The 12,885-nt window shown below is 31.5% G+C and overlaps 1 protein-coding gene across 1 annotated transcript; it reads right to left on the reverse strand.

The window, feature by feature from the left end:
• Window positions 1-329: 329 nt before the first annotated feature.
• LOC145580664 (uncharacterized) lies at window positions 330-1,319 on the reverse strand. Its single transcript, XM_081637791.1, has 2 exons — window positions 1,145-1,319; window positions 330-1,072 (listed from the first exon to the last, which is right to left on the reverse strand). The coding sequence occupies exons 1-2, from the start codon at window positions 1,317-1,319 to the stop codon at window positions 330-332; spliced, it is 918 nt and encodes a 305-aa protein (XP_081493917.1).
• Window positions 1,320-12,885: the final 11,566 nt, after the last annotated feature.

Genomic DNA, 12,885 nt, shown 5'->3' on the forward strand with positions numbered 1-12,885 from the left:
ATACAAGACATCATACAGAACAATTTTCTTTCCTAATTTCACAATTCGTATCTGAACCACCTTCTTCACTGTTTCATCTGGAAAGACCACTTTAACGGGTCTTGATAAGCTTCTCAAGCTATGAAACAGTCCCTCATTTCCAGCCATATAGTCTGAAGCCCCAAAGTCAATAATCCAGGAGTTGTAATCAAAGTTTTCATGAAAACTAGCAACATTTGAGTAGGAGATTATACCTGCAAATTTGCTTATAGCATTCCCTTTTCCCTAACTGCTCCCTACTCCTTGCTTCTCCTAGAAAGCCTTCATAACTTCCTTGACCACAGCTGAAATCATTCCTGCATCTGGTTTACTCTAGAGCCACTCCTAGTTTCATACTCTTCTTCATCCAAGGGTGAATCCATTTCTTCTTCGAGCTTGCCAACATTTTCTGCTGTCCTCTTTCCCTTGTACCAGTATGGAAACCCATAAATCTCAAAGCATCCAGATCTATCATGACCTTTCTTCTTGCAATGATCACAAGTCACATCTGAATTTGTTTTTCTTGTTTCCTTTTTCTGGTATTTGTTGTCATTCTGTTTGGCAGAAGTATATTGCCAAGATTCCTTTTGAGATTGAAATGCTGAAGCTTCTGCTATGTCCTGCATATCACTAGACACCTTCTTTTGCTTCTCAGTTTGTTGCACCAAGTGGAAAGCTTTGTTGACACTAGGCAAAGGATCCATACTGAGAATGTTCTCTCTAACATTCTGGTATCCTCTATTCAATCCCATCAAGAACTGAATCACCCTATTTGTCTCAACCATGGACAGCATTTTCTTGTACATGCTACAAGTGCATTTTGCCACAATCCCACAGGTACATTCTGGTAATGCCTCAATATTGTATATTTCATCCCAAAATTTCTTCAGCTTACAGTAGTAATCTCCCACAGACATATCTCCTTGCTCGAGTTTTCCAAGGTCCTTCTTGAGTTGATACAAGAGAGGTATATTGCTCTCAGAGTATCTCTCATTCAGCTCATCCCATAGCTGTTTGGAAGTTTGAACCAAGCTCAAACCTCCTGCAACCTGATCTGTCATAGATCAAAAAATCCAGCACCTTACCATGTAGCCATTCCTTTCCCATCTATTGTAATCTTTGTGACCACTTGCTGGTTTTGGTATCTTTCCCTCAATGAAACCCTTCTTGTTCTTAGCCCCTAGAGCTAGCTTCACATTTCTGCTCCAAATCATGAAGTTACTTCCATCGAACAACATTAGTGTCAAAGGAGAAGCATGATTATCAGAATGTGACAGGAACAACGGGTCCTGATAGTTCATCTAAGGTTCAGAGGTTTCATTTTCTTGCATTTTGGAAGATTAAAAGAAAACTGATCGAAAAGAAAAATGAAAAAGATTTCAACTTTCAGAAAGATTTAACCTGGAAGCTCTGATACCATGTTGAAAAACTGAATATTTTGTTCAGGTTTCTTCTAAAGTTTCGATCTTTGAGGGTGAGTGTGCCTTTCTCTCGAGGAATAATTTGGAGAATGTTTTCTCTGATTTTTTTAGTATAAAACGGCGCACAATCCAACTAGGGATTAGCAAACCTAAAAGATACAATTTATACAACAAGAAAGCCACTAACAGGCTTACAACTAGGCTGCACAAAAAGATAAAAAGACAGCAAGAACAAGATAAACAAAAGCAGAGAAATACAGAGGCGCTATACAAGACTATGTATAAGAAATAAATATATACTTAAAGCTTAGAGGTTTTCTTCAAAATGATTATTATTCCACATTTGTTAGTTGTCGCATATGTATTAATTCAAATGAATACTCCATCGTAAGAGATTATAGCCTACATATCTATCGATTCATAATACAGATATTGTGTATATTGTACAAAGTAATGTGCTATAGTATAATACAAATATTACATATAGTGTACAAAGTAATGTGCCAAAATCGAAGTGTAATAAAAAGAACTATGAAAATCGAATAGTGTCACTAGTCACTACCTAAGCAAATATAAGCTAGTAAGTGTGCACAAGTATAGAGTATAAGATTAACATGTATTTTGTAATCGAATGCTCATTTTCTTTCCAAAATCCAAATAATATGTCTATAGAATGTTAATTGTTTTATTCTTTAAAGATAATTACTTAGTTTAATACATTAATGTTGCAACAACAAATTAATAAGTTTGTAACAAATTTTTAAACTGACATTATAACCTACTACACATTTTATTATTAAACAAAATATGACAACTAATTTAAATGTGGCCTAAATTTAATTGTAAATATATATAATTGTGCTAGTACTATTATTTTCAACCATGCATGGTCCATGCCCAAGAAAACTAGAAAATTTTTACAAGTGGGAAAAATAACGTTGATGGAACAAACCAAAGAAAACGATAAGTGTTTACAAGTGTTCCCTATTTAGAAAGGAATTGAAAGATAATTAAATATTCACCTAATGCATGAATAGAAATTTGACAACATTGCAACCCCGGCCAGTTACTCAATACAACATTATGATCCACAAACGCATCATAAAATCTTATCAACTTAGGGCCTGTTCATATTTACTGAATTGAGCTGAACTGAACTGAACTGAACTGATTGGAACTGAACTGAACTGATTGGAACTGAACTGAACTGAATTGAGCTGAAATGAATATTTTATGTGAGAGAGAAATTAAGAGCTGAACTGAACTGAACTGAACTGATTGGAACTGAACTGAACTGATTGGAGCTGAACTGAACTGAAATTAAGTAAATGTGAACAGGTCCTTAATTATTAAACGACTTTAAATTGAATTAATCAAATTAATAAATAACATAGTTGTATTTCTTTTGTTCCTAAAAGATTACATCATTATTGTAATTGTAATTAAATATAGTAGAAAGAAATTGCAAGAATCATGCTAACTAAAATGAATATATGACATTCTCTTACAGACAACTTATAATAATACTTATATACTCGTATAATAAGAGATCAAATATATAAGATAAGGGACAAAAGGGTATAAAACAGATAATATGATCATGATAACAAGATAACAAAACATTCTCCTTTGAAAATTGTAATTAAATTGCGAAAAATAATAAAGAATCCAAATAAATTACTTTTTGTAAGGTAAGGAGAATATGCATATGTAATATCATATCAGAATATCTCACAATTCAACCAATCTAAGTTAACAAGCAAGACTCATAGATAGTTAGGCCCTTTTCTTTTGAGTTTCTAAGCAAACAGAGCAGAGCAGAGCAGGATCGGCAGAGCAGAGCAAAACATATTTTACACAACGGAGCATAACAGAACAGATTTCAGCAGAGCAAAATAAAACAGAACATACAAATTTAAAGAACAGGATCTTAATGGTGAAGGAAGAGTAAATGAAAATATATTTAAATTTAGAGTCCTAGAAAGCAATATTTATAAAATACGGAATAATAAACCAAAATAGAATTAACAATATTTAGCACTGAAGTACTCGTACCAAATTGATTGGGCTAGTGGAGAGGTCCTAAGAGGAGGAAAAAAAGAAAAGGCAATGGGTCCAACTATTGTCGGGTGGTCACCCCAATGGGCGGCAACAAACGGACCCACCCGACCCGTACATCTTTTAATAAATTGAAAGCTAAGTTTTGAGAGGATCTTAATATTGTCTTTGTCATCTTCAACGTTTATATGCAATTTAATTTACTACGTTTTTTTTTTGGTGGAATTTTTGTAAGTATATACTAGTAAATAAAATGGGTCCATTATACATTTATACGGACCACCCACTTCCAACAATCACCACCTCCGGGTTTGAAGGGTCACTCTCTTTGTTCAGTCAAATCTTTCATTCATTCATTCCAAAATTATCTCACGTATTAGAAGAGAAATGATAGGTCTTGATATGTCTATAATATAACCCTATATGTGAGACACATGATGACGGATTTTGAATTGCTAGATTTGTCAAGGTTGTCATGTTCGTTATTTTTTTTAATCACGAAGATTATTCAATCAATGTAATAATTGTTATCTTAGTAAATTGGTAAAAAAGATTAATTGTGTATTGACAATATGTAAGAAAATTATTATTGCAGTTCAATTGATCTCGACACCAAAGATCTGTCATTGTGCGTGAATATATTACATAGCTAATTCACATTAATATATCCTATACGGAGTATATGAAATTTGTTGTATTGTAAACTTCGTTTCCAATCTTTCTACGCCAAAAAGTGGTTATTATGATGATTGATATAGAATATACACCGAATATTATTATCTTTCTAGATAAATAATCTAATCTTTATTTCTTTTAGATTTATATGCTTTTGTATCATATTATATATTTCATATTTTCATAATAATAAGCAAACGAGAATCAAGTGAAATGACATGTCTAAGAGATGTCGCGTGAATTATCTTATTCTCGTACTCGGTATCACATTAGGCGTTCCCTCACCTATCTCCTCCTCCCCTTAGGCTAAGGCTCTTGCCTAATAAAAAAATTCTTACTCAACCTGTAAATGAATGTATAGCTAGCTAATAAGAAACTTGTCCAATATTATTAGAATCATTGTGCAGTAGGATTCTCTTTCGTTGTACTGATAGGCGTGTCGCGTACCTACCAAAAATAACCTAACAAGACCACTACTATGTAGATAGGCAAGTAAGGATCGAATCCCAAAAGACTATAGTTTGACTAATTAAACAGACTCAAATAAATACTAAGCAAGTAACCAAAGTAATAGTGAGAATTAATAACTAAAAATAATTGAAATGATTAAATCTAAGTAATATGACAAATCAAATGCTAAAAACATCCAAGATCAAGCAACACCACAAATACAATTAATGCAATAGTCGTTCTACCCCTAACATATAATTCAATTGATTAATGAGGAAAAGTAATCCCTGAATAGTACCAATGGTTTCTCCCGAGTTAACAATGGCTTCCCTAATCACAATCAAGCCTAATTTCGTGGAATCATGTAAATTAAAGACTTTGAGCACATTACTCTAATTTCCTAATCATCCATTCAACTACTCCCGTGATGAACTTCAAACCCTTAATTGATTTATTCAAACCCGTCAAAACCCAACTCCCGTTGCGATTAAAACAATGGATTAATAACAATACTAATTATCCCTAATCTAGTATTGGCATGAGCACAATCAATTAAGCATATCAATTGCAATTATCATTAGAGAATTTGAAGAATTAAATCAAGCATTAATCATATTCGGGTTCTGCTAGATCTTGAAATAAGGAAACTACTCACACATATTAATAAAAACAATAACAAGAATTAAAGAAAACATAATTAATAATAAAAGGAATTAAAGAGAATAAAAAAATACCAAATTTTGAATTACGAGAGATAAACGAATAATCTTGAATGCATAATCTTGAATTACAATGAAAATAAAGTCTAGAGAGAAAACTAGGGTTCTAAGATGATAGAATATGAAATTATAATGCTAAAGGGTATTTATAATAAAGCCAAAAGATAGGATAGGATAGAATAAGAAAAGAAATCGGATTAAAACCGACCAAATTCGTCCAGGCATGGGCGTGTCACACAAGACATGCCCGTGCCTAAAGTCAGAAACATTTGTTCTTCAATTTCTAGCAAGACATGGGCATGTCAAATTCTGACATGGGCGTGCGACACGGGCGTGTCTCATTTTGGCATGGGCGTGTCTCACTGGGCCAACTTCACTCGACAAGGCATGGGTATGCCTCATGTAAAACATCAAAATCCAACTTTCTTCCTCTTTAAAACACATTGACATGGGCGTGTTGGCTGAGATTTAGTTTCTTTTCACTTCAACATCAAACATTGGCCTTCAAAGTGAATTGCAAGCTATGATCAAGATCCGCAACTTCATAAAACCTTTATATAACCTCATTAGTTCCTGAAATACATCAAAAACAACGAATATAGCCATAAAAGCATCATATGATCACAACTAAACCAAATCAAGCCAAAATAAGCGGTGAACAACTAATCTAGACTCGAAAACTAACTAAACGGACTCTAAAAACACATACAATACACGACTTATCATGTACAGAGGATTTTGGAATATCACGGCTAAATTGACCACAAATTTATGAAAAATATGTACATAGTAATCTACTCAATAATTGTTTTATCTTGCTTTTGAGAAGATTACAAACCTAATTTTTATTAGATAAAGGTTGTTCACGGACCTTTCTAAATTTCAGATTACATATTAAAGTAAAAAAAGTAACTTATCAAACTTTCTATCTCTATCGTACATTCGTACATATGATGTGTCAATTCAAATTGAAATACTTTGAATAAAATTTTACTTTTATTTTAGAAAATTTTATATTTTAATACCTGACAACAACCCGAAATTGGTTTTTAACACCCTAAAAAAATTATTTTAATACCATAACATTTTTAAGAAAATTGATTTTACCACCACTTAACAGATTCCGTCCAAGAATCCGTTAAGTGGGGTCCACACTGCCACGTGTTGCTTGTTGTTTGGTTAAAAAAAAAAACTTTTAAACCCTACACTCTTACAGCCACCCAACAGCTGCCACTACCACCACCACATCCACACCCCACTTGCGTTGCTTCAACCGGCCGGCACCAAACCCACCCTTTTCCCCAGCCCCGACCATCGGAACCCATCCCCCTCCCTAGCCCCGACCACCGGAGCCCATCTCCCTCCTATGCCGCAACCGAAACCCTAAATTCTAAAACGTCCACAAAAACGGCCACGAAAACGGCCAGTTATGGCCGAAATCAGCCGGTTTTGGGGCTGAGTGGCCTAAACCGGCCAATTTCGGCCATTTGGTCGTTTTTTTAGGAAAAGGGGTTTCGATTTAGGGTTGGTCGGCGTTTGACGCGGCTATGGTGGGTTACGGTGGCATTGGGGATGAGGTGTATCGGTGATGAGGTGCGGGTGGTGGTGGTGGTTGTTGGGTGGTCGTCGGCTTAGGTGGGTGAGGTCAGAGAACAAGGAGGCGGTGGTGGCGCTAGGGTGGCCGGGTAGTGTTGGATTTTTTTAATTTTTTTGTCCAAACAACAATCGACACGTGGCAATGTAGACCCCACTTAACAGATTCATGGACGGAATCTGTTAAGTGGTGGTAAAATCAAATTTTCGAAAAATTTTATGTTGTTAAAATAAATTTTTTTTTCTTATTTTTTTGGTGTTAAAAACCATTTTTGGGTTATTTTCAAGTGTTAAAATCTAAAATTTCCTTTATTTTATTATTATTATTATAGGGATAAAGTTTCCATATTGTTGAAGTAAAATGTAAATTTCAAAAAAACAACACATGTAAATGTCCTGCATCAAAAAAAATAATAATAATAAAATAAACAGAAAGTTAAAACATTTTATAAGATTAAGGAACTAATCTCCTATTGTCATATAGTTTTGAAACGGAACCTCATTTGAACTTGTGAAGTGGGGTCTCTCTCTTAATTATATAGGTATGATTAGGACCAGTATCTATCTATCTATATACTATACTAAAACAGGGTACACTAGCTCCATGGCTGACACGTGTCCCTGTTTTAGTTTAGTTTATTTTTGGTTAAAAATTGTTACGTGTATTTTTGTCAAAAATCCTATTCATATATATTATTGCGTATTTTTACATAAGAATATTATATTATAATACTTAATTTTATTGAGTACTACATAATCTTTTCCAAAGATAACACATGTCCCTATTTTAGTTTATTATAATTTTTATTTTTGGTTAAAAAAAATTTATGGTGTATTTTTTTCAAAAATCTTTTTCATAAATATTATTGCATATTCTTACATAAGAAAATATTAGTAAAGTACTTATTTTATGGAGTACTATATAATCTTTCTCAACTGTAAATAAACATGTATAAAATCTTTGTCAAATACATATTATATCTTTAACAAAAAAAAAACATATATTTTGATTTGTATTAGTTTAATATAATTCCTTTTATAAGTTCTTTATATTATATGTGTAGGATATTTTATACTTGAATTAACTTAAATTTTTAAAAATATTTTTATACGTATTATATTAAGATTATATTCTATTTAAATTAAGAAACTAGCTTAGTTCCCAATATACTAAGATTTATTTAATAAATATAAATACTATTATAATTAAATTTTAATAAATCAATTGACACAAAATTATGACTCTCATTTTTAAAGTTATGACAATGATCTTAGATTTAGTATTACTATACCTTATTAATTAGATTTGTCACGAATCTTCTATTACATATTACTAAAGGCGGAGAAAGGGGCACTTGGCGACGTCTCATTAGAAATTTTCCCTCCAAAAGTATTTGCCAAAAAAAATAAATTATTCTTACTCTAACAAAGGATTGTAGCTAGATTATTACATTCGCTTTCCATAAAATCTAAATTAAACTTTCCAAAATATTAAATAATTTATAATAACTATTATTTGTGGTTATTTTTTAAAATATACTTCAAACTTAAATAATTGGTGTGTGCAGTGAAGTACTTATTTTGTATACTGTTTTTATAATTTTGTTGTCATTAAAAGTATTTAACAACCGTGCATCTATTGCACGGGGTTTAACCTACTACCTCCGATTTTTTTTAGTTGCAACTAAAAAAAATCAGAGTTAGTATTATTGTCTCTATAAGCCTACATGAGTCAAAAGTACTAACTATTGAAATATTCTCGAATATGGACATTACTATACAGTTGTTAGGTACAATTAAAATTAGTCATTGGTCTAATAAACAGACATAAGCACATAACTTATTTGTTAAGAAATCCTAATAATTTTTTTTTTATTTACAAATATATAAATCCTGTTGGTAACTATTTATTATTATATAATAATCTTTATAGCCAATAAAAACTTCTATCCTACACATATTAGTCAAGTTTATATTATAATTTAGTAAAAAAAAAAAAAAAACCAGGTCAAAGGATGTTAACTAATTGTACTTTTGAGGACAATGATGGTTATAGGGAAGAAATTCTATTAAGGGATAATAATGGAAGTAGTTCTTCCAACAAAAAGCAGAGATTTATGAGAGAATTTTTTTAGCTGCAATAATATTATTGATGTCAAGAAAGTTATTTGAGCAGTTTTTGGCTAATGTCTACACTATGATTGAGACTAATAGATTTAACAACATTCGAACACATCAAAAACAATTGAGGTGAGAATTGTATAAGAATTTTGCTGATGCAATTTTGAGATGGGACATTGATCCCTAATCTAAAGGATTACAGATTGTCTTATCTTCGTCATTTATTGATAGTGCTAGATATATGATGCAAAATTTTTAGGATGCCATGGCTATATACATACATATGGTATGGATATCCAGATCTATTTATCACATTTACATGCAATCTAAAGTGGCCAGAAATCACTAGATTTGTTCAAAAGATAGGACTTTATAGGATAGGCCACAGTGCCAAACCTCCTATGTAGGTTTTTTAAAATAATAATATGAGGTATGTAAGTGTATTTGTACCACCCTATAAGAAAAACTATAATTTTCATTTTTAATATAGATTTTGGTACTAATTTTGTATGTGTAGCCAACCATCATAAGGTTACTTGGTTAGTGTTATATGGGTTACCCATTTAGTGTTATAGTTGTTATTTGTCAATGTTACACTTTGTTATTTAAGGGTTACTAAATAAGTGTAATAAGATTCTGTTCACTTTACCTTAAACTCTTAAAGATATAATATTTGGTAAAAATAATTTTAGTTTAGTATAAATAAGTTCAATTTGGTATATTTAATTTCAGTTCAGTAAAAAGCAATTACTTTAAAGAAGAAATATAATAGAGAAACAATAAAAAAAATTATCAACAAAAATAATTTCAATTCAGTATAATTAATTTTAGTTCTGTAAAAATATTTTAAGTTCACCAAAAAATAATTTTAGTTCAGTAAAAATAATTTCATTTAAGAAAATATAAGGTGAAGTGAACCGAGCTTAGAAGTTACTCTATCAATATAATAGGGGTTAGTTTGTTAGTGTCATAGGGGTTAATTACATCGGTTTTTACAAGCGGTCACACAGTATGACAAGCTACACAGAAAATATGTTGTAGATTTTGCATATGTCGTCACGGGTGATATGTAAGAATGATATGCATTTTGCATCTCTTTAAATAAAAAGACAGATAATCAAACAATTGACAAGCCTAAAAATCATTCTGAGATTAAAATTTTAGAAAAAAAAAAATTTATACTTCGTACTAAGCTTTTAATTTTAGACAGGTAAATTTTTGGTTGTAGAAGGTGCAATAGGTGTGTGGTGATGATTAAGTGAATTCATCATGTCATAAAATTAAGGTAGTAAGTGATGGGATCAAAAATCCTATTTTTAAAAGTTTCATGTTAAACTTTAAGTGTTTTTAGAGGCCATAGAGGAGAAAAAAGATACGAAATTATTTGTGATATACGAAGTACAATATATAATGATCATATTGTTATTATAATGGTAAACTTTTCCAAAAGTAATATTTAGTCAGAGGACGGAGATAGTCATTTAAAAGACAAATTTTATATGTGGCTGGTTACCCTCCGTGTGGCAGGAGTTACTCGATCAAAGGTTACCTGAGGGGTTCGGTTAGAAGTTACTTAAGGGGTCGGTCAGGGGTTAGTTAAATACTCGATCATGGGTTATTTAAGAGGTTACTCGGTCATGGATTATTTAAGAGGTTACTCAGTCATGGGTTACTCGAGGGGTTACTCGGTCAGGGTTTACTTGAGGGGTTCGGTTAGGGGTTAGTTACTCGGTCATGGGTTACTTAAGGGGATACTCGGTCAGGGGTTTTTCGAGCGGTTACTCGGTCATGGGTTACTCGGGTTACTCTGTTAGGGTTTAATTTAGGGGTTACTTGTGGATTTTGGTTAGGGTTACTCGGTTGTCATGGGTTACTTGAGAGGTTCGGTTAGGGATTACTCAGTCATAGGTTACTCCAGGGGTTAGTCGGTCATGAGTTACTCGAGTTACTCAGTCAGGGGTTTAACTCGAGGGATTCGGTCAAGAGTTACGAGTTACTCGGTCAAGGGTATTTAAGAGGTTAATCAGTCAGAAGTAACTAGAGTAACCCCTTACTGAGTAACTAGAGTAACCCCGGCCACACAGTGTAACTAGCCACACCAAAAAATCCTCCCATTTAAAAATGAGGTGGCCAATGGCGCAAGTAGAATTGAGGGAAAAAAAAAAAGACTTAATGTGGGTATTGATTGTTAGTTCATTGAGTTGAATTATATTTCAAATCTTTCCATACAAGATAAGAATTAAAAATAAAAAAAAATAAAAAAAAATATGAGTATTTATAAGTAAATTCATTATCACTCATTAAATCATTTTATCTTGAAATTTTCGTGAAATGAATATGAGTATCAAGATTTGTAAGTCGTGCATCGCACGGGTGCTATACTAGTTAAACACTAATTAAGAGATTTTAAAACTAATTAAGAATTTTTATGCCACTAATTTCTTAAATGAAACATGAAAGTGTGGTGCCTATATCAAGTCAGATTTGATGCCTTCTTATCCCTTCTCTAGTTGTTGGGCTCTGAAACAGAACGAGTTTATACTCACCTTTTTTTTTTTTTTTAATTTAAGTTCAAAATCTGATAAACGGGTCTGGGTCACACCCATCACAACTATCCACTTTACTCGATCAAGGATGTTCCACCTCAAAACCATATGGTAATGAGGGGAGTAGCCTCTTAGCCTTTTAAAGTGGACACAATTATCTTCTTTCTTCAATGTGAGATACACATCTCAATACAAGCTCTCACTTATACACTCAATTAATGTAGAACAACATACCACTCACACGTGAGTTTTCTCATGGGCTCAAAAAAATCTATATTGATAATGTAAGTTTACTAATGAGTTTGATGCATGTCAACCTAAAATACTTCAAATATTATTATTTTTTTTTTTCAAATTCTCGTAAAAAAGAATTATGATAACCTAAAAATTATTCTAAGTCAACTTAAATCAAAGATATGAAATTTATATTGACAAATGTACAGTCTAGATTTAATAATTATAATGGCTACAAAAATATTGTAGCCATTGCAAACTTTTCTGTCAAACACATATAATTTAAATAATTATCCATGCAACCATTTTTTAAAGTTCATATAAATAATTACGTATAACAATATGATTATATTTTGAAAATCTATCATCAATAACTATATACTAAAAGACTTACCAGCAATGACACGTGTCATCTCCTGATGTGTCCTTTTGTTAAAAAAATAAAAAAATAAAGAAATAAAAACCAATTATAGTATAAAAACTTATACAAAAATAATTTCTTATATATGTTAATAACAAAATAACATAATTTGTGACATACTTTAATTTATTTCAAGAAAGTATTCAAATTTTTTCCCCAATAAAAAATAGTTGTTTATTTATTGATTAGAATTCACATCAAAGTGGTGTGTATATTTATTATTCTTATTTTTATTTTTGTAAAATAACCAATGATATTCGAAAGTTGATATTATTTTTTAAATATTACCGTGCGTGGCACGGGACCTAAACTAGTCAATAACATAATACTAAAACAGACACCAAGAATGACACGTGTCACTTCTTGGTGTTGTTTTTTTCCCTTCAAAACTTTTTTCTTTGTTTTTTTATTCACTTCCTAAAAAAAATTCATTTCTTTATATAATTGTGATTCACTTCTATAATTGTGATACACTTCCTAAAAAAATATTCACATATTTTTCATATTTTTATTGTATAAAATATTTTCTACATCTTTTACTTTATTTTTTGGTGTTCTACCTTTGGTATAATCCAAATTCAAAGCTCAATTCCGAGTATAAATTAAGATTTAAACCTTTTTAATTTCAT

This window comes from Chenopodium album, chromosome 15 (genome assembly GCF_948465745.1).
Source record: "Chenopodium album chromosome 15, dcCheAlbu1.1, whole genome shotgun sequence".
Classification (NCBI taxonomy): Eukaryota; Viridiplantae; Streptophyta; class Magnoliopsida; order Caryophyllales; family Amaranthaceae; genus Chenopodium; species Chenopodium album.